Source organism: Capricornis sumatraensis, chromosome 22 (assembly GCF_032405125.1).
Source record: "Capricornis sumatraensis isolate serow.1 chromosome 22, serow.2, whole genome shotgun sequence".
Classification (NCBI taxonomy): Eukaryota; Metazoa; Chordata; class Mammalia; order Artiodactyla; family Bovidae; genus Capricornis; species Capricornis sumatraensis.
The window spans coordinates 23,516,630-23,539,755 of NC_091090.1; the positions used below are offsets into that span (position 1 = coordinate 23,516,630).

The following is a 23,126-nucleotide window of genomic DNA, read 5'->3' on the forward strand; positions in this document are numbered from 1 at the left end:
TAAAGTGGTCCTCTGAAACTATAAATCAGCCCGTGGAGCACCCTTGCCTAAAATATCTCAGTGGTCCCCTGTTATTTACAAGATGCAGTTCTGATGTTGTGACATTGTGGACCAGGCTATTCAGCATCTGACCTGCCCCCACCGCCTCCCTCCCATACCCTTGTGGTTGAACCCCAGCCCCGCCAAGTTGCTTCACTCTATACTTTTTTAACCTCTGTGTATTTGCACCTGCTGTTGCTTCTGTTTGGAATGTCTTTTTCATCTTCATTTGCTTGACTGAATTCTACTCATCCTTTTAAGTTTATACTCAAGTGCTGTCTCCTCTGCAAGCCCTTCCTGTCTGCTCTTGAAAGTTAAGCACTTATTTATTTTTATTTTTTGTCTTTCTTAAAAATTAGGGTATAATTACTTTACTGCGTTGTCTTAGCTTCTGCTCTGCAACAACATGCATCAGCTATAAGTGTACATATATACTTTTCCTCTTGAAAGGATACTTGTATCCCTTCCTCTCCCCAACCCTATCCCACCCCTCTAGGTTGTCAGAAAGCACCAGGCTATACAGCAAGGAAGTTAAGCATTTATTTTTCGATTCCCCCTTGCTTATTGAGACCTCAGTTATGCCATTTGTCACATTGCTGTCATTGTTTGTTGATCTGACAACTCCCCAAGTGCACGCTGAGCCCCTGATTTAGCGCCGTTCATGGTACATAGTAAGTGCTTAAGGGATTTTAGTTGAAGAATGAATACTGTATTTGCACCATGGTTTCCCTGTGTAGGACATTTTCACCTTTATTACATTTCATCCTGATGACATCCCTATGATGTAGATACTTTGATCCTCATTTGATAGATGAGGAAGTTGAGTCATAGGAGGAAATTGAGTCATAGAAATAATGAATTATTTGCCTATAACTCTGCAGTCGAGTTCGTGGCAAAGCCAGAAACACACTCCCCATGTTCTGGTCCTTGTCAAGTCTGGCCCAGATTTAGATATGGGATTCTGCTTTTTAGTCAGCCAGCAGCTTGATCTTTTCACCGTTCCATTATATTACATTCACTGATTGTGTGTGTATGTAACCCATGGTGACAGGTAAGACATCCGTGGGATCACTGATTCTTAGAATTAGAAGTTAAGTTGTCTGTTAGCTGACAGATGAGAAAATTCTGTACCTACCTGAGAAGTTCACAAGTTACTCTTAGCGTAGAATCCAGATCTCCTGATGAATAGTCACGGGTTGTCTTCCTTAATACGCGTTGGGCAATCCTCCGTAACACTGGACAGAGCTTTATTGAATCTCTTGGACTCATTTAGCCATTAGGCCAGTGGACTCTTAGGAAGGGCCTTCCCTTGGCGCAGAAAGGACATCATTTCTGTGACCATGAAGGGCCCTGAAAGCAGCAGCGCCCAGAAGAGAAGGAATCAAACGGAGATGCTCTTTCCCTGGGTTTACCCTACTTTCTAGACCGTATTCCTCCTTTTCCAGTGAGCTGCCTGGAATTCTTGAGTATGTGCCATAATGAAATAGAACCAAGGCATCTAATTAGGCTGGTGATGTGTTCAGTAATCAGAAGAGCCATGGTGTCCTGGTATAAGCAGAGTATACAGCAGGTTGAACCTCAAGAGGACAGCATCCTACTTCTCTGGGAAGGGACATGGAACTGACATTGGTAGTGACTCTGTCCCTTCACTGGGCTCTCCCTCCCTGTGCACATATATGTATGCGTATAATAGAGATATCAGTTTATAACCACATACATGCATGTATGGTAGTGCTGATACTTTATACATTTTATGCAGACCAAAGAAAAATCTTCATATGTCCTCACTGACTAGGTAATTCAGCATGAAGCCAGCAAACAAAAATCCTTAAAACTTTACATTTGCCTTTGGGGAAGGAAAAATGTTTGATTTTAATCATCTGAAGGTATTTTTTTTTAATATTTAAAAATGTATTGAACTGGTTCCTCTATCATAGTCTTTCACTGAGAGGGTACTGATGATGAATTCTGAAAAATGGAAACCAACCCACTTCCTTGGATTTGAAAAGCATGCACTTTTGTAGTCTGCTGTGCCTTGAAAAAAAAAGGTAAAACTTGCTATCTTCTAACTCCATTTAACACTACTTTAGATTCCTTTTTATACAACAATAACTTGATCCTACTCAAAATACTTGGCACCTTTTGTGACAGAGTGGAATGTAAGAACACTTTAGCAGATCTGAAAGCAAGTAAACGCTGGTTGTTTTGGAATGAAGAGGTAGAGTTTTCAGCTCTTTATTCCAAGTTTGCAGAAAATAAGAATACTGAGATTAACACAATAGACTCCCTTCATTACACACGACTGAACAAAGCAATTATCTGTCTATCAAGCCTGTAGAACATTGTGCAACAGCATTTAGGAAGGGTGGATGGATGGGTGGATCAACGTTATTCCATTGGAAAAAGCTGCTGATCCACGAGGGAATTTTTCTGAGTTTAACTTGTAAACGGTTTTATTTTGGAGTTTATATCATGTTACCCTTGCAGTTTAGAGAGAAATAAGGTTGTTATTTTTTAATGTTGTTGATGGCATTTTTTAGTTCCTTACCCATCTGACTCTTATTAGGGGGGTTATTTCAAAGACATCTCCTGTTTAATCATGTTTAAACAATCTGTTGAAGACCTGTTGTATAGATATAAACACAATAGTCCTTTAATGTAGTAAAACAGACTTCTGACAGACACAGCACGTAACAGGCATCCATCCATTATTGCTTAAGCCGCTGTTCCTTCCACGCCTGACCTGAGAGGGTAACCACAGAGCTCAGCTGACAGCATTGGCCGCTCCGAACACTGACATACCCTGGATTCATGTCTAGGGAGCAGAGAATTGCGGAGCGGCAGACAATTGGAGAAGCCTTAGACCAGATTAAAACTAAGTACCTTAAATCTGTCTTAATGGCTGTGTTTACATCTCCTTCTTCTTCATTCCTTTAAAAAACTAATCAGGTTTCGCAAGCGTTAAGAAAACCACCTCTTCTTGCCAGCTGGACTAGGTCCAGTTTAAGCAAGAAATTCTCGCCCCCCCCCCCCCTTTTTTTTTTCTGCTTTGTCTTTTTCTTTTTTCTTCTTCTATGGTCTTCACTGCCATTCAGCACAGCAAGACCAGGCTGCAGGAGCTGGCTGACTTTTTCCTTGGGTTATTACTTTTTAACATTTTCTTCCTGTTACAGAAATGGGAAAATTGAAAATGATGTTCCTTGGCTGTAGCAGCAAATGTCAAGAGAGGAGCCCTTTGCACTTTTTAATTGCTTCTATGTAGTGCCTTTTTTTTTCTTTGCTTGAAACACACACACAGTCACACAGCACATGCCCCAAAACTATAATAATGAAAGAGAAACAGGGAAGATCGCATGCAAAGGAAACTCAGCCAGGATCCAGGAATTGCGTGACAGTCTGTAGGCTAGTTGTCACTAGACCCTTTGAAGAATAATGCCATCCATGTTTAGCTGGATTATTGGCAAATAAACAGTGATGCTTTTTGTTCAACTATGGAAACTACCATTTCCATTGCCTGCAACGTTACCGTTAAAAAAAAATCTTTACATCTCTCAGTGGGGTCTCTATAAAGGCCAGTAACGCAAAACTGTGGTGTGTGAGAATATATTATAGTCAAAGAAGGCAAAGGAAATGTTTTCAGAACTAACACACTCGAGTCTTACCAAGTTTGGGGAGTAATGTGTAGACATAGAGAAAGAGATCTTTTGTTCATTTCCCAGAAACTGAAGGGAGAGTTGCAGATTCTGATGGCCCAAGGACAGTTGTGGACATGGGCTTGTAATTAGCAGAACAAGATATGTTGTGATAAAACTGAGTCAATAAGACAAGGTATAATGTAATGAAATATTTGAATTATGGGTCTCATTGCTTTTTCTTCTTTGGTTCTTTCTAGGTCTTTTTTCCTTAGCTTTTTTTTTTTCCTTCTTCTTTCCCTGTGTGGCAGCCTGGTGTATCAAGAAGAGAACCAAGGCAGGTCAGGGTCACTACCTGCTTCCATGACTTCAGACAAGTCACTGGGGTTTTCTGGGCATCAATTCCTTCTCTTTTCTCTTCTCTCTCTCTCTCTCTTTTTTTTTTTTTTCCCGGCTGCACCTTTTGACTTGTGGGATCTTAGTTCCCTGACCAGGGATTGAACCGGTGCCCCCTGTGGTGGAAGCCTGAAGTCCTCACCCCTGGACCACCAGGAAAGTCCCTCAATTCCTTTTCTAAAATAAAAATGTGATCTGGTGAAACCCACATTCTCTGCCAGGTCTGGAAAATTCAAATTCATATCGTCTGACTTTGAATGGGAATATAAGTGGAGATCATTCCTTGGAAGCAACAGGCAGACAAAGTCAAGGATAGCAGGGGTGGAAGTGGAAAGAAAGTGCCAGAAAACTGAGAGGTCAAGAGGCGGAGGAGACTGGAGATGTCTTGGGACAGAGCAGAGGGGCTGTGCTGAAGTCAGCCAGGCTCCCTGTAGAGTTCCGTCTTCCCCGCCTGCAAACATATTACGTCCCCTCTTATATATTTCCATTTTGCTTTCATCTGGTCTTTCTTTACATTTTTAAAGTTCTTTTTTCTCCTTCCCTTCCACAAATTTCTCTTTCTTTAGGTTTTTCAACTTATTTGACTCCTTTATTTCAAGAAACAGGGTTGTATGCACAGCATATGTTGTATAGAGGTTATTCCCTGGTGGGTGACTGTCCTTTCTTCCAGATACTTTATTCTTTGATCATGGGAATTTGCCTTAAATCTAAAAGTTATAAAGGAACTTGCATTTATATCCACACAAATTAATATCTCACAATTCTTTCATTTTTGTGTGCTTATTGAAAGATCTTGAATTCTTTAACCTTTAGAAGGCTTCAATTTTGAAAGAGGCTGTCCTTCAATGATCTCTCTCATGCTAATTATATTTAAAAAAATGACTCAATGCGAGTTTGGGAGAGTGAACTTTTTACTCACTGATCTAAACTGGCGCCTCATATTATTAAAATAAAGCAAATTCAGCTTTTAACATTTTTTTCTATGAACTGGAGTTCCTAGAATATTTCTATGTAGTCTATGGCTTAACTATGTAATTATGTCTCTTGAGTAGATTATGTTTTTCTTCCCATAATTATGTTTTTACCCAAGAGACTTGGAAGGCTTCAGACCTCTCTTGGGTGAAACTGTTCTTCTTCTCTTCTTTCCTGATGAACTCTGAATTCTACATGCCTGACTATGTTCAAGGGCTTGAAAGCGGGCCCTTGAAGATATGTGGTGGTGATTATGATTTTTTTTGTCCTTTAGAAATTGGTTTATAGATTAAGAAGGGCCCTCAGAGGGAAGCTCTGTTAGTTCATTTTTTAAATGCCATCAGAGAAGAATCTCCTGGAAGGGGATTTGTTTATGATCTGTGGTCCTCTGACTGGAACCAAACACTAACAGTAGTCTAGGGCGGTCTTGTCTCACGGGTCATCCTATGTGCACTCTGGGGCCCCAGGCACACATCACAGGGCGCAGTTGCTAATTTCCAGCGGCTCAGAGGAGCTCCAGGCCTTAAACATGAACAGTTTCTTAGTCTGTTTCATTATTCTAGTCCCAAAATAGTTTTTGACCTGAACCAGACAGCATAGTCTTAGGAAAAAAGATGACTCAGCAGCCTTTCCCAGCAAAGATTAGAGACTCATCAATTTAACTGTGGGAAATGTTTCCCAATAACCAGCCTTTTTTCCCCTCTCCTCTCTGACTTTTACTGAACAAAAGGAGAAAGAATTCTAAATTCTCTGAATTCAACAAGTATCTGTTGTGTGTCTTCTCTGTACTTAGACTCTAAGTTCTGTGCTAGAGTGCTAGATGTAAAACATGATACTCATCTTCAGGTTCATAGTCAAGTCCAGGAGAACCTAAGATATGAGGGTTTTAAATTTTAGATAAATTCATGGAAGAGTGAAAGTGTTAGTCGCTCAGTTGTGTCTGACTCTTTTGCAACCCCATGGACTGTAGCCCACCAGACTCCTCTGTCCATGGAATGCTCCAGGTAGAAATACCAGAGTGGGTTGCCATTTCCTTCTCCAGGGGATCTTCCCAACCCAGAGATCGAACCTGGGTCTCCTGCACTGCAGGCAGATTCTTTACCATCTGAGGCACCAGGGAGTTAATGCTTACTGAATGCCTACGACACTTAAGCATAACCACATGCAGTGGACAAAAAGCAGTTGTAGCTGATTTCAGTTTGCCGTGATAGAAACCAGAAGACTCACCAAAGCCCTTGAGACAGAAAAGAGTGGAACAGTGTGATGACCAGGTTGAGGCTGGGAAGGGATTTGGCCAATGTAGATGCTGAGGAGAGCCAATTCTGAGTGGAGGAGGAAGCTTGGGCAAAGGCATGGGGACTCTGAAGAACTGTGGGGACTCCAGTATGAACAGAGCTTAGGTTGGTAGCAGTACAGTTGGAGCCTTTGGAACAGAGCTTGATAAGGTACCTTGAGACCATCTTCTCCAGGTTCTTGTTTGCTAGGCTCAGGGGCTCTGCTTCATTCAGTAGACACTTTAAGACAATGGGAAGGGTTGGAGCAGGTAAGTAATGTCACTGTTAGGATTCAGGCACTAAAAGGACTTTAGGAAGTATGAAAACTATCTCTTCATTTTTAGTTGGCTCAGAGAGTTCCATTAAACACTTTCTGTGGTCATACAGAATCTTCCCTGGTGGCTCAGATGGTAAAGAATCCTCTTGCCAATGCAGGAGATCCAGATTCAACCCCTAGGTTAAGAAGATCCCCTGGAGAAGGGAATGGCAACAACCAGTCATTGCTGTTTCAAATATACCAGCCTGCTGCCCTGGTGTCTTAGCCACAAGTGAGAGGTTAGGCGTGGTCCTAGTGGAAATGAAACCCAGGGGCACATCCCTGTAGATGGACTTGACCTGCAGATACTATAGGCATGGGCTTGACTGGATGGAAGCTGGGGTCAAGGAAAGGGAGGTGGGAAAGACCTCAGCTGGATTTTGAGCCTGGGAGATGGGAAATGGTGATATTAATGGAAACAGGGACATTTGAGGAGAAGTTGGTTGGGACTGTTTGCAGTGGCATGGGCAGGGGGTGGGGAGGTGTGTGAGGGAGAGGCGAAGAGCTTGTCTAAACATTACAAGCGTGACAAGGCTACAGGTCTTCGATTTTTAGACTTTCACAAACCACCAGTGAAATGTAGTCCTCTGAATGTAAACAAAGAAGAGTTTCACTTTTCTCAACAGTATTTTCATTTTCACACGTATGTAGGAATGCAGAAATTCAAGGTTTTTAATCTAGAGCCTCAGTAAAGTGTTTGGACCCAAACTTGGCATGGCCTCCCTAAGAACTGACTGGAGTTTGTCTCATCATCTCTGTTACAGTGCTTTTGTGGAAAACCATCTAAACCAAACTCTCTCGGATAGAGTAAGGCTTATCCTTTGAGGTAAAATTCCAAGTAATTTCATTTGGAATTGAATTATGACTTTAGAATTCACCTGATTTGCAGCAACATGGACGGACCTAGAGATTGCCATACTGAGTGAAGTAAGTCAGACACCAGAGAAGTACCATATGACACTCCTTATATGTGGAATCTAAAAAGAAATGATACAAATGAACATAAAAACAGAAAGAGACTCACAGATTCAGAAAAGGAACTTACGGTTGCAGAAGGGAGATTGTTAAGGAGTTTGGGATGGTCATATACACACTGCTATATTTAAAATGGATAACCAGCAAGGACCTACTGTATAGCACCTGGAGCTCTGCTCAGTGTTATATGGCAGCCTGGATGGGAGGGGAGTTTGGGAGATAATGGATACATGTATATGACTGAGTAGCTTTGCTGTCCACCTGAAACTATCACAACATTGTTAATTGGCCTCAATACAACATAAAAAGTTAAAAGTGAAAAAAAATTAGTAAATTTAGTCAATCTGTCCCCTAACCCCTCTCTGTAAACACTCCCTCATGTATCACTTTCAGGGTAGAGAGATTAGGACTGAAGGCATCATTTTTGTCCCCCCTCCTCACAACTGCTGTGGAATAGCATCCCTATTGCATATAACCTATTAACTCTGAAAGATTGTAATTCTCTCCCCTCTGCAAGTCCTCTCCCATCTTCCTTTTTACTCTCTAAGTCATTGTCTCAACACTGTTAGATGGTTCTATCCTGTGGCTTGAGCCCTGGGATACTGGCCCAGATCTTATTCTGTCACTTATTTGTTGGCAGCGAAATTAGCTCACATCTTCCCAGACCCCCGCTGTCCTCCAGGGAAGCCTAATGCATGGCCGGGGAGGCTCACAGATTCTAAAGTGTCACTTTATTGGGCAAGGGGTAGAATAATCTGTTTATAAGGACAGATTAACATATGTAAATATATACTGCATCGTTGAAAAGGATTGTATAGCTGTCAAACGAGAGGTGTCAAGTGATTTGAAGGTGGTTTGCCTCTGTTTAGGATAATGTCACATATATATTCAGCACTATCTTGATCATAGGACAGTTATTATTAGGGTCAGTTTCTATAGATATTATATTATATATCATATATATTTATTATATGTAATATATAATAACTGTTCAGACAGTTTTTATCATTTGTCTTCCAGCTAGCTTTTCTCCTTTCTCTGCTTATCGAAATCCTCCTCCACCTTTGAGGACATAATGAGCTCATCGGTGAGGGTTTCCCTTTTCCTTTTAGTTAACAGCAGTTGCTCCACTGCTTTTCCAGTGGCATTTTGTTATTTTTTTATCATGAAAAATTAAAAGAAATTATATTTCATCAAACCCCAGATACCCATCACCTTGTTTTATAATGAATAGCGTTTTGCCATATTTGCTTCATTTGTTATTTTACTGAAATATTTTACAAGAAACACCAAACATCAGGACATTTAACCTATAATTATTTGTTCTAAAAGGCAAGGGCATATTCTTACTTAATTACCAAAAGCACCTCTCCCTTAATATTTTGAAGTGGTCCGTACTAACAGTTCTTCAATAGATCCCCAAACTGTAGTGTTTCAGTGATTGCCTCACAGTCCTTTGCAGTTATATGTAATTGTTCCTCTTTCTTTCCTACTAGACTATGCGCTGCTTGAGGGCAAGGACATTGTTTTACACATTTACTCCCCCCCCCGCTTACTATGCCCAGTGAGACTTGGATGGTAGATGATCAGGACACACTGATTGGACTAACTGACCTGGATATGGGCGTGCACTGGTTCCTGATGGATGCTTTAGGGCAGATCTGCCTGTTAACATTTATTTAAAAATTGTGTCTTCCTGATACCCGGGATGCAAGTAGATAGATATCTAATAAAAGAAGTGAGTGCTTTTATTTGAAAAAAGAGTTTATTTGGCTGTGCCAGATCTCACTTATGGCACATGTGATTTCCATGTTCATTGCAGCATGCTGGTTTTTCACTTGTGGCATGTGGGATCTGGTTCCCTCACCAGGGGTTGAACCTGGGCGCCCTGAATTAGGAGCACAGAGTCTCAGCCACTGGGCCACCAGGGTCCCAAGCAAGGAGCACTTAAAACCAATTTCAAATACTTGTGTAAAGAGAGGAGCTGTCAGGCATCACGCCCCAGTGACCAGCAAAATGAACCCCGCAGTGCCACGTGAGGATGGATGGGCTGTGACATGGCATACCCCTTGTGAAAGGGGTACTCTTTTGTCAGTACACTTGGGCGTCCTTCAAGAGGGTGCTGTAGCCGAGGCAGTGCATCACGCTGCAGATACAGTGCAGAGAGCGTGAGGTTCTGACCGGGCTCAATCGACTTTTATAAAAATGGGCAAAATGGGTCACATTAGAGTGGCACGTTCGTTTTCATAGTTCACATACTACAGTTTCAGAGTCTTCATGGACCAGTTTCAAATGCATGATTTTTAAAGCAGAAGTTCTAATGGCAACATTCCCAACTTTCGCTGGGGGTGAGCCGCGCCTTTGGACTGAAAGAGCCAGGCGGGGAAGAATGGGACCATTAGACTATTGGTTGATGACTTAACGTTCCTCATGCATCTCTGCTCTAGAGATGTGTGAATGCTGTGACCTTTCCATCACGCTTTCTTCTTGTGCCCCTGCGTTTGTTGCAACAAAAGTCACATTCAGCCAAACACACTAAACTTTTTGAAAGAAATTTGTTCTGAAAACTCCTTTTTTTTCCCCATTTGATATTAATTTTTGACCTTGATTTCCCTTGAGTCCATGATGATGTGCCATTTTAATCTAAAATAAGCTGGTTGGCCATGAGAGGGAAAATAGCCCTGCTCCAGCAGTCAGAAGACCTGAGTTCTCATCCTGACACTAACTATGTGACTTTGGGCAGGTCACCTCCCCTCTCAGGGACTCAGTCCTCATCCATTAAAGAAGTGCATTGCTCTAAAATTGAGTCTAAATGATTTCTCTTGTCCTTTTCAGCTCTGTGATTCTAAATCACTTGCAGCGATGCTTAAGAATTATAGTGACGTGTGGACATAACAGGAAGCGGGGTGGGGGAGAGGAGGGTGAGACAAACTGAGAGAGTAGTATTGATACACGAATACTACCATGTGTAACGTAGAGAGCTACCGGGAAGCTGCTCTATAGCACAGAGAGCTCCGCTTGATGCTCTATGATGACCTAGAGGGGTGGGATGTGGGGAATGGGATAGAGATCCCAGAGAGAGGTGATGCGCACACACACACACACACATACACACACACACACACACACACACACACACACACACAGCTGATTCACTTCGTTGTACGGCAGGAAGTAGCACAACCTTGTAAAGCAATTATGTGCCAATAAAAAGAAATAGAATTATAGTAAGAGCAAATGGGACATTTTCAGAAAGCAAGGAAGCTTTCACTTAAATGAATGTTCTTCAGGGAAATTTCTTAGGAAGCACCCAATAAAGGCTGGTCTCTAAGAAAGGAGCCTAGCCCACTGGATTCATGCGATTTCCAAACAAAAAAGGAAGACTTTTTTTGAGGGTGGCGGGGAGGAAGATAGTGCTGTAATATAATATCCTGAGACAGAAAAAGTTCTCTAAACCAAGATATTTATCTAAAAAAGGAGACCATTCATTCATTGTCTGAACATTTATTGAGCACCTATATGATGGGGATTAAACTGGGTTGTGAGAATATAGTTGTAAACAAGCCAGAGCGCTTGTCTTCGTGAGACTCAGTCTTGAGATGAATCAGTGCTTGAGATGATTACAGATTGCGACGACAGACATCAAGGGAATTGAACAGGGTGTGCTCAAGCGGGAGGGAGCCTACGCTGGGTCTGGTAGGCAGGCACCCCTCATAGGAGGTGGTGTTCACCTTGAGGTCTAAGAGATGAGAAAGAGTAGGCTGTGTGGAGAATGAAGGGAGAGCGTTTCAGATGCGTGATTTCTTTAAGCAGAAGACGGAGAGGTCCTGGGATGGGACACTGGAGGGAGACAATGGCAGATGCCCAGAGAGACCTGACGGGGTCCTGAGCCAGGGCTGTGCTGGTGGAAATGAGAGAACTGAATAGATTCAAGGTAGACTCTCAAGATGGGAATGGCAGGACTCGATAATGGGCTGAACGCGGGGTTTGAGGGGTAAGGGGAAGTCAAGGATGGTGTCAAGGTTTTTGGCTTAAGGGACAGAGTGGCTGGTGCCATTTACTGAGAGGGGGGCTCTTAGGGAGGAACAGGATTTCTTGGAGAAAAGAATCAAGATTTTTGTCTTAAATACACTGCATTGAAGATACCTTTGAAATGCTTCAGGGGAAAGTCAAGTAGACAGAAGGATGCACAAACCTGAATCTCAGGATAGAGGTCAAGGTTCACCACAGCAGTGGGGGAAGGCATTGGAGTGAGTTGGTGGTCTTGAGCTCGTGGGGCTGTGGGATCATCCTGGGCTGTGGCTCTCTGCATCGGTTGCGCGATGGACTATGTGGTGAACTTTTAAAGAATAACCTTCCCAGGACCCTCTTCCAGAGCCCCGGGTGTAACTGAGCTGATGGACACTCATATTTTTCCAAGCTCCTTGTTGCTGCAATTGCTGTTTAGTCTCCCAGTTGTATGTGACTCTTTGTGACCCCATGGACTATAGCCTGCCAGGCTTCCCTGTCCATTGAATATTCCAGACAAAAATGCTGGACTGGGTTGCCATTTCTTTCTCAAGGGGATCTTCCCGACCCAGGGATCAGACCCAAGTCTCCTATGTTGCAGGTGGATTCTTTACCACTGAGCCACCAGCAGCAGCAATAGCAACAGATACAAGACAGCAGTTATCCATTCTTCATAGCTTTCTCCTGCTTGGAAGATCCACTCTTTGGTCCTTTATCTTTTTAAACATTTTTTAAAAAATAATTATTATTTTTTGGCCATACCATGTGGCATGCGGGATCTTTGTTCTCCAACCAGGAATCCAGCTCACACCTGCTGCAGTGTAACTGCAGAGTCTTAACCCCTGGACCACCAGGGAAGCCTTCCTTTGGCCCTTCAGATGACATTTGGTTCTCTCAGTACCATGGCAGAGTGTCTGTCCTTGATTTAAGTCAGTGTACCCTTTGTCCTCCGGGTCCTCGATTTCTGAAGGGATGTCTTGGGTGCTGAGGGTTTAAGTACCTCTTCTTTCAGCCTGTCATTCAAGTGTCACGCTGAAGTGGTTTAGTAGTAGCAGGTACTTGTCATGGTTGAAAGATGAAGCACCATTTAGCTTCTGCTCTTCATTCTCCTACAAGGATTCTGTTGTGGTCATGGTGGTGGCTGTGAGGGGCAGACATTCTAGAAGGAAAAATGCAGGGTTTTCTGTACAGATGCAACTGCAGATAGATGTTCCCTGAATTACTGTAGGGTGTCTACAGATACTTGGTTGTAGCTCATCTTTGAGGATCATTTCCAAAAGGTCATTGAGGCTTTTCAGATTGCACCTGCTCTTAAATTTCTCACACACGCGTGCTCCTTGAAGTCCTTGATTCTTGCTTACGACCTCCTGTCACTGCCCTGAAGCACCAGAGGAAATAAATGTGTCCTCACACACCTGTGTGCTGAGTTCACACCTTATATGGACTCCATGCGTGGCATGCATGCCCAGTTGTGTCTGACTCTTTGCAACCCTGTGGACTGTAACCCTCCAGGCTCCTCCGTCCATGGGATTCCCCAGGCAAGAATACTGGAGCAAGTTGCCATTTCCTTCTCCAGGGGATCTTCCTGACCCAGGGATCGATCCCTTGTCATTGGCCTCTCCTGCACTGGCAGGCAGGTTCTTTACCATCTGAGCCACTGGGAAAGCCCTCACATATGGTCTCCATGAAAACCTAATGAAAGGTCTGTAGAAAGCAGAGGCAAAGCTCATTAAATTTTCTTGTGACTGTGGCCCCCATAAAGCCCCACTATATAGAGGAACCATGTGAGATCATGGAGCCCTCCCTTCAACCCTCAGGGAATCTGCCATTCCCAAAATATGGCCTATTAAAAAAATAACTTCCAGAGACAATTCCATAAGCTTTCTTGTTAATGTTTACAGCTGTATCAACACCACACCAATACTTTTTCTTGGTTATGTGTATGAACAACAGAATCCCTGGATCTAAGTGTGATGAGTACTATGTAATTCTCGAATTGCGAACCTTGTTAGATTCAGCAAAGTGTATTGATGGAAGTTTGTTTAGGGTAATGGGTGAGCTATTAACTTTGTGGATGAATCCTTGCTACTGCTTCTGCTTGTCTTGAAAACCAGCCTGACGCCTTGCAGGGCTTAGTCCTCAGGTCCTTCATTCTGGTAGTCTGAATTTTTTCAGTCCTTTGTAGCAGCTGAGAGAGGAAGGGAGATGCTAGGATCCACCGTGGATGGTGCCACGCAATGTGTAGAAAACTTAGTCTACTAGGACCTGAACTGCATCCTGATCCAGGCTGAGGTGGTCAGTAGCTGAGATCCGCGGGCTAGTTGCTTTATCTCTGTAGGCCTCGGTCACTTCATCTGTGAGCACTTTTCTTTCTGGGGCCTGGGAGCTGTTTTGGATAGTCTCTGAAGGTCCTTTGGCTCATACGGTAAAGAATCCGCCTGCAATGCAGGAGACCCAGGTTCGATCTCTGGGCCAGGAAGATTCCCTGGAGAAGGAAATGGCAACCCACTCCAGTATTCTCGCCTGGGAAATCCCATGGACAGAGGATTTCTGGCAGGCTACCGTCCATGGGGTCACAAAGACTCAGACATGACTGAGCAACTGGCACACATAAAGGTCCTTTAGATTTCTATAATCTATTTGTAATCTGGATAAAATGTCATAAATGGTGGGGAAAACAGCCATCAGTAAACAATGAGCTTTCCTAGTTTGTCCTGATCATTTTTCTCCGTTTCGGCCCCTCGGTTGTAGCAGGCCCCAGACTTAACACTGGCAGGAAATAGGGTGGTGGGTGCACTTCAGTTAATGGGCCTTAGTTGGAACATGTTTGGCTGTGAAGGCAGCTACACTCCTATTACCAGTCCTTGGCTTCCTGTCTGTTTTCTTTGGGCTGGGTAGGCAATGAAAAAGGAGACAGGAAAATACATTTGGGGGCAAATAAAATAAGGAATTTGTCTTAGGAGGACAGCTTATAGTTGGGAAATTCTAATGCTGGGCTTAACCCTGTCCTGATATATCTCTTTTATCCTGTACTAAGTGGGTGAGGAGGTGTTCTTACTACTTGTAGAATCGACCTTCCCATTCTCAATGGCTCTTAATAATCTGCCTTCAAGGTTTATTCTATTATGGATAGTACTGTCAATGCCCTTAATTTTTTCCTGCAAATTCTTATTCTAGTCATCATCTTAAATGGCTCTTCTTTAAATTAGCTTCAGTTACTTAACATTTTACTAAACTGTTGGGGCAACATACTAGGGCTTCACTGGTGCAGAATATGAAATGTGTTTCTGTTTAGCCAGTAGACATAATGTTACTTGTTCACCCCAGTCCCATTCTATGGATTTATACTAAACTAATGTTGCATCAAGATTCAGATGTTTTCCTGTTAATACCTGTACCAAGGCAATACTATACTCTTTGCTAAGAATGATTGGATGATTTTTTTAAAGTCCTAGGATCTTGATTGTATTTCAGTTTGCATAATTCTTTAATATCTAGAATTCCCTTGGATTTTATACTCGAATAAACTAGAAGAGAGGCAAAGCAAAGTTTTTGTTGTTCTTGTTTTTTCAAAATAATGGATTCTCACATTCCCATGGTAACCCAAAGGGTATTTTTCAATTTCTCTTACAGAACCACAGTACTCGATTTAAAATAAAAAAGCATTCTCTCTGATCAAACATAGTTTATTATACACTTTCAGGCTTTGGCATATCACAAAATAGCCACATTCCTCTCGAGAATTTGAGTTTCCCTGCCTGTTTTTCTGTTTCCCTCTTAAAGGGGTTCTCAGTTTGAGTTTTCATTTTTCAGAAAGGAGTCGTCATAAGGTACAGTTGTAACATAAAAAAGGAAAAGTCACTTATGGTCATCACGGAAATGTCCCTTTGACAAGTGTGTTTGTCTCTGTCTCTGCCCCAAGTACGGCCCAGTATGTGTTCCATGCATAGACTCAACTTTCATGGGGGTGTTTCCACCTTCTTAAAATGAGCAAACACAGTCCCGGACATGGTCACCCTTCCCAGCCTCACCAAGAGGCCAGAGAGGGCGCCCAGAGAGTCCCTTTTGGGCTCTGGTATCCAGACCTCACCACTGACACTGGGCCCCAAGTCACCTCTCTGGACCCCTCAGCTCTCCGTTCAGAACCAAGCCAGGGACACTAACCATGGAATGATGTTTACAAAGCCCTTTGAAATGGAAGACATTATACAGATGCTTCATTATAAAGATCAGTATTGCAAATTCCTTGGCTTACCCCTCCCTCCCCCCAGTATGTATGTTCACGTATCTATTTAGCATGGTCAATTGTTCAGCTAATTAATATGCTTTTATTTTATGATTTGCTATTTCCAGGGCACAGACAGAAGCTTGATGACTCTAAACCTAGTTTGTTCTCTGATCGCCTCAGTGATTTAGGGCGCATTCCTCATCCCAGTATGAGAGTAGGTGTCCCGCCTCAGAACCCACGGCCCTCCCTGAACTCTGCACCAAGTCCTTTTAATCCACAAGGACAGAGTCAGATTACAGGTAAGACAGACTCCTAGGTCTCACTTGCGCAGACTCCGGCAGGCTGGGGGTGAGGGGCTTCCAGATGAGACGCGTTCACTTCACAACTCCTGGAGCTGGGAAATGGCTTACGATGAAAGAGATCGACACTTGAAGATACTGACCTTCTTCTTTTTCTTTTATTTTTTTCTTTTTAATAAAAAGCAAATACCAATATTCACTAACTTGGGGATGAAGCTTGGGGGAAGTCTCTATGGATGCTGTCCTCCATAGTGATGTCAGTCTGAGCAGAGGTGGGATGGTTATACCATGCTCTCCGGGAGAATGTGTGTTGTGTTTCTCTATATTGTGTCCAGGTGGTGTGGGGGATACCATCACACCCTCACTATTAGAAAATTAGTGTTACCGGCTCAGATTTGGGCTTAAGTTTCTTACATGTATAACTATTTCATTAAGTGTGCTTGAAAACTGCCCAGGGCTAACAGGAAGTCTTGATTGGTGGTTACAAGGCAAGACCAAGGAGCGGCTCCTTGGGCAGAAGCCCACCCCCTCCCCCGCCCATTCCCGTTGAGCTCCCGGTCTTCATGCGACGTTTCTCTTCGTGCATTCCAGCGTGCTTCTTGCTTCACTTTTCTTCTTCAAAATGAACATCAGCATCGCATTACAGACTAATCATTCACATTTGGTGCATTAAGACTCCCAACTCTTTTTCTCTTTTTAATCCTGTCTGGCTTGGGCAGATCTTACTGTAGGACTAGTCTGATTGCTTTTATGTCATGGTGATGATAAAGTGTGCTAATCATTGTACATCTTTAATTCGCCATCACAGTACTGAGAGCAGCAAGGAACTCATAGACCATCTAGTTACTATTGTTGGCAGAGGGGCCAGCTGAGAGGGAAAAGGATTCAGAATAAAATGTATGATAAACTTGGATCATTTCAAAGGGTTAGTTTTTGTCTGTAGCAGTTAGGTTTTGAGTGTCCTTAGTGGTTTGTAAGCATAATTGTTTATAAACAAAATGACCTGCGTCTGCTTCTCTCCTGCCCATATTAGATATATATCTTCTTGGATATTTACTTATGTTTCTGTGGGTCTCTATTAGTCTGAAAATTTGGGTATGCCTGAGTATATGTGTTTAATATAATATAGAACTATAAAAATAAAATATCTAAGCACTGAAGAGAAACAGAAACCTGTATTAGGGAAGATCCTTAGAACTCTGTGAAGAAGAATCATGTGTTAGATTTAAATAAATCTCCAAATGTTGAAATGTAGGAGTCAGGTTAATGTATTCACTAGACATGGGTCCTTGATAAAGATGCCAGGGTGAAATTCACACTAACTTGTGAATTTGAAGCTTGTGGCTATAGGTGCTGATGCATTTAAAGTAATGGACTTTTTAATTTTTTATTGATGTATAGTTGATTTACAGTAGTATATTAGTTTCAGATGTATAACAGTGATTTTAAAATTTTATAGATTATACTCTGTTTATAGTTATTATAAAATATTGGCTGTATGTACTGTGCTGTACAATGTATCCTCATAGCTTGTTTTTTATATGCAGTAGTTTGTTTAAGTGGTGGATTTTATATTAGTGATTAAGGGTCATAATAGCTGTCCTTTTGTCTTTATAGGAATCTTTAGATTCTGTGTGTGTGTGTGTGTAGAACCATGTGTACACATATATAAATGTGTTTATACGTGATTTGGAAGGACTATGATGGCTATTATGATATATATAAGGAAAATACATGTTCTATGATTTTGCAATCCCTGGGTTCTTTAAATGTGTGATTTTTGTATTCTGATCCTTGGTAGTGGTTTAGTTGCTAAGTCATGTCTGACTCTCATGACCCCATTGACTGTAGCCCACCAGGCTCTTTTGTCCATGGGATTTTCCAAACAAGAATACTGTATTGGGTTGCCATTTCCTTCTCTAGGGGATTTTCCCAATCCTGGGATCGAACCTGTGTCTCCTGCATTGCAGGTAGACTCTTTACCACTAAGCCATCAGGGAAGCCCAATGTGATCCTTAACTGTTTACTAATTATATTTTGCTAATGACTGATGTCTTTAAAATGGCCTTCGGAGCTTGAGTGTTAGATTCTTTTAAGAAGAATCTATTTTCTTAATAGTGATCATGGTTGTATAATCACTGAGTTCTCCCACTTGCCAGCATAAAAGTCAAGTTGAACTCCCAGAAGAGCGACATGAAATTAGGAATTATCAATTGAGGAAGTCCTAAGCCTTCAATGTTTCATGTTAGTGTCTCTTGTGGTTCCTGGGGCTCAGGGTCCTAGCCGTGCAGTGGGCTGGCTTCTTTGCAGCATTGGTCTGGCCTGTCACTGTCAAGGTCTTAAATGGCTGTCGTTCTGCCTGAGGGCCCAGGGCCTCCCCATGGTTTCCTGAGGAAGTTGCTTCCTCTGTACCTCTTTTTTTTTTTTTTTTAATCTTTCAGACATCGGTTGCCTGTCTCTGGGTGCTAGGAAACACCTAGTCTGTCAAAAATATCCACTTCTTTTGATTCAGAATGTGGTGATAATGGTGGTGATAACTATGTCAGGAGATGTTGCTCATGTAAGCACTATTGTTTATTTATTTATTTCTGCCACGCCATGCAGCTTGTGGGATCTTAGTTCCCTGACCAGGGATCGAACCCAGGCCCTTGGCAGTGAAAGCGCCGAGTCCTAACCACTGGACCACCAGGGAATTCCCCATAAGCACTGTTTTTAAACTCAAAATGCTCTCTGGACGGGTAAGCTGCATCTAGAAGGAGTAAAAAGCTGACTCAGCCCCTGGTAGACTGGGAAATCCATCTAACCTTTGAGGTGGGCATTCTGCCATGCTGTTCTTCATTCCTCCAAAAAGTAGTTATTGAGTGCTTTCTGTTTGCAAGACAGGGATGTAAGGGAACAAGATAGTTTAGTTTCTCTTTGCCAGGGGTTTGTGTTTTGGTGACATATAGTCAGCAATTGGGTCAAGCATTCATGCAAGATAATTTCAGATAATAGTAAAAGCTTTGGGAAAATGAAAGGAGGATGAGAGAGAGAGCAGGGCAGAAGCTAATTTTGATTGGAAAGTGGGGAAAGGGCTCTTTGGAGAGCTTTGAGGATGGAATTTCTGGCCAAAGGGAACTCAGGCCAAATCTCTCAGGGAGCTGCAAGTGTGGTGCGTTCAGGGGACAGGAAGGTCCTGGCAGGTGGAGTGGAGTGAACGAGGGGAGTAGGCAGTGGCTGGATAATGGAGAGTCTTCCAGGCCCTGTTCAGGAAAGTGGATTCTATTCTGAGCACAGAAGGGTACTATTGAAAGATGTGAAGCAGGCAAATGACATTATCTAATTCACATTAAAAACAATCTGTTGGCGTATAATTGCTTTACAAAATGTTGTGTTAGTTTCCATTGTCCAGCACAGTGAATCAGCTATATGTATACCTATATCTCTTTTTTTGGATTCCCTTCCCATTTAGGTCACCACAGAACGCTGAGCAGAGTTCCCTGTGCTCTGCAGTAGGTTCTCAGTAGTCATCTGTTTTACTCACATGTGTTTAAGAACTCACTTTGGCTGCTGTGTGAAGCACGGGTCCTAAGGGGGCAGAGGCAGGAGCAGGGTCATCATTCAGGAAACAGCAGCAGGAATCTGGGAGGGAATTAAGACTGGTTGCACTTCTCTTTCTTCAGAACTCAGATCAAATGCTGGCGCCTCTGTTAGGCCTTTTCCAGCCTACCCAAATCAAGTCCAATCTCCACACCACTGTTGAACACGGTGACAGTTGTGTGTGTGCGTGTCCATCTCCTCCATCAGAATCTTCCAAGTGCAGGGCTATGTTTTACTGATCTCTGTGTCCCCACTGTCTTTGGTGGTGCCCACTGCTTGGCGACGTTAGATTTGGTGAAGAATGAGTGAGCAGGTGTTTGACTTCTTCAGGAAGGGTGACCTGTTACTATTCTGGCCCAAATCTCTTTCCTAGTACTTCTTTGAGTTGGATTGCTATTAGCTGCTGTGTGTCAACAGTACTGCCGTGGCTGCTGTATATGGTGTAGCAGGCATTTCTCACAACGGGTCTATGAGCTAGGTGGTGATGTGAAAACTGATGGTCTGAGAGGCTCAATAACTTACTCAGAGTCCCACTTACCCTCTAGTGAGTCGTTAATATCAGAATTAGGGCAAGATCCACATGGCTGGAGGACCCTGCACAATCAACCTCCAGCATCTTTGGGAGGCTGAAGTGAACTTCTCTCCTGTCCCTGTTTCCTCCCATTTCAGGCTTTTATTTGTGCAGCTCTTTACCATTTGCTGGAGAAGGCAGTGGCACCCCACTCCAGTACTCTTGCCTGGAAAATCCCATGGACGGAGGAGCCTGGTAGGCTGCAGTCCATGGGGTCGCTAAGAGCTGGGCACGACTGAGCGACTTCACTTTCATGCATTGGAGAAGGAAGTGGCAGCTCACTCCAGTATTCTTGCCTGGAGAATCCCAGAGACAGAGGAGCCTAGTGGGCTGCTGTCTGTGGGGTCACACACAGTTGGACACGACTGAAGCGACTTAGCAGCAGCAGCAGTTACCATTTACAGACTAGTTTTACACAAAATTCTTACTGAAGCCTTAAAGCAGTTGTGAAAAGTATGGTTTTTTGCAGGTAGAGGAAAAGGACTCTCAAGAAATGTGTTGCTCTAGGCTTTTGGAGCTAGTTTAGTTGACTTTGAGTTCCAGACTCTTAGTGGGCAACCAGCGTCATGGCCATTGAATTGGGCAGGTTGCTGACAATCTGACACGTGTCCTAAGGGACCAACATCTTCCTTTCCCCCTCGGATATTTTTTAGGACCCTCAGGGACAAAACGTTCATAAAAATGATGCATTGTGAATATCTGAATTATGCTTTAAAAGGCAGCATAATTGTTTTTGATAGTTAATGGACAGTTATATATGAACCTATACTCAAGGTAACCTTTTTAGGGGTATCTTGAAAAAAACGACGTGGCAGACATCATGTAGAATGATGTGGTCTTATTGATGGTTTCCTTGACGGAAGTGAAGTCGTTTTCTGCCCAACTTCAGTCTGATTCTGTGTTCCCCTCCTTGGCAAACACGCTCCTTTAAGCATTAAGAGGACCCAAGAAATAGAGACACAGGTGAAGAGAACGAACGTACGGATACCAAGATGGAAAGATGGGGATGGGATGGATTGGGAGATTGGGATTGACATACACACTACCGGTCCTAAGTATAAAATAGGTGCTGCAGAGCAAAGGGAGATATACTTGGTGCTCTGTGGTGACCTAGAGGGGAAGGTGATCCACAAAAAGAGGGGATATGTGTGTACGTAGCACTGATCTACTTTGTTGTACGGCAGAAACTAACACAACATTGTAAAGCAATTATCCTCCAATTAAAGTTGAAGTAAAATAAATTTTAGTTAAAAATGAAGGAGAATCCCTGCCAGCTGGGTTTCACCCAGGTTGATATTTGGCTGTCTTAGCCCTCAGTCTGCTGGGCTTGCACTGGAACATTTATTAGCAAGGCCTTTTAGACACAGGGGAGCACAGCGTCCTATTCGAGTGCCCAGTGGTCCTGTGATTCTTTAGTGTGAAAGGAGTTGGAGGTGAAGTGGGTGGGGCTGCAGTTTCTGTGGCTCTGAGTGTGAGGAGGGTGAGCCCACGGCGGGCGCAGTGACTGGAGCCGAGCAGGAAGCGTGACTGTGGGTGAGAAGAACTGTAGGATGTGGGGAGTGGGAGTCTGCCGAGGTCTCTCTCCTGCTTTTCGACCGCTGTGGTCCTACTCACCTAGAGGCATCTTTTGTCTTAAGGAACTGAAATCGCCACACTCAAGACAGGTGGTTGGAAGTACCATTCTTTCACTTGGGTGGTGCTGAGCTATCATTTCTGAGGTTACTGTGGAGTCTTGTCCTGCCTCCTTCCTTGGAGATCTTGTGGGCAGAATAGCCAGGAAAATCTGCTGCGACCATGCACGTGTGTGAGCAGGAAGGCTCTTTAGAAGAGGTTGCCCATTACAATCATCATGAAGAAACAGCTTAAGTCCTGTGAGTGAACATGAGTTCAAATCTCTTTTCCTAATAAGGAAACGTGGAGTTCAGGTCCGGCTTGTGCTGCCTTTGAAGGATAAGGCTCAGTATGACCCTGTGAGGGGCTGGCCATCAATGTGCCATGTTGTCCCCACAGCTGTTGACATCATCCATAGATGAGCTGCTTAAAGGTCCCTGGACTTCTGTTGGTTGAAATTCCCTTTTTAAATGAAGATGCTCTGGCCTTATTATGTTTTTACAAAAAGATGAGAAGGGTAATGTTCCAAGAAAAATCAAGTTTTTGAGTTCCAGAATCTTGTCATTGTAATTTCCTCCTGTCTGGAATACATGATGCTCAATTACTATCTAGTTTTGATAAGGAGAATCCATCTCTGATAACACCTCACTCTCTCCTTCCCTAAGACTGTTCCATCTCTAGCCTGACTTTAGGACTGTGCCCCGTGGAAGTCTGTGTTTCTTTCTCTCCTTTGTTCCCAAAGCATCATCTTTCTCTTTTTACCTTGAGCTTTACATATATGTCTATATATGTACATACATGTATTTGTGTCTTCCCCTGTCACTCATTGCCTAGGGACCCTTCTTTCCCCTTTTTGCCTTTTGCAATGGATTCTGGGCAGAATGATCAGAACAGGAGTCTAATAATGACATATTCAACCTCCTGGACTAACCCAGGAGAGGGGCAAGTCAGGTATGCAGTTATAGGATGCTCTGATGGTGTATTTTGATGTTGAATTGTGGATGGGTACCCAGGGCTTCAGAGTCAGAGTATATTGTACTATGTAGTATTAATAGCAACAGCATATTACAGATGTTATCAGTTTGAAAAGTATTTTCATTCCATTCTTTTTTATTTTAATACATGCAGAAGTATTCCAGGAATAAAATTGTATGGGACCATTCCCAGTGAAGACCATCAGATTCTTTCCAGGGCTTTGTTTATTTTGATAAGGACTTGCTTTTTTA

General features: G+C 42.9%; 1 protein-coding gene and 1 non-coding gene across 5 annotated transcripts in view; one reads left to right on the forward strand and one right to left on the reverse strand.

Annotated features, from left to right (window-relative positions):
- Window positions 1–23,126, forward strand: part of RUNX2 (RUNX family transcription factor 2) — a 224,007-nt gene that overhangs the window by 152,584 nt on the left and 48,297 nt on the right. For all 4 annotated transcript variants that reach the window (XM_068960610.1, XM_068960611.1, XM_068960612.1 and 1 more), the window contains exon 5: window positions 15,966–16,139. In XM_068960610.1, the coding sequence (XP_068816711.1) occupies window positions 15,966–16,139 (174 nt within the window). The remainder of the gene's footprint in view (window positions 1–15,965; window positions 16,140–23,126) is intronic.
- TRNAE-UUC (transfer RNA glutamic acid (anticodon UUC)) lies at window positions 18,759–18,831 on the reverse strand. The gene has a single exon. It is a non-coding gene; the product is annotated as a tRNA-Glu (tRNA).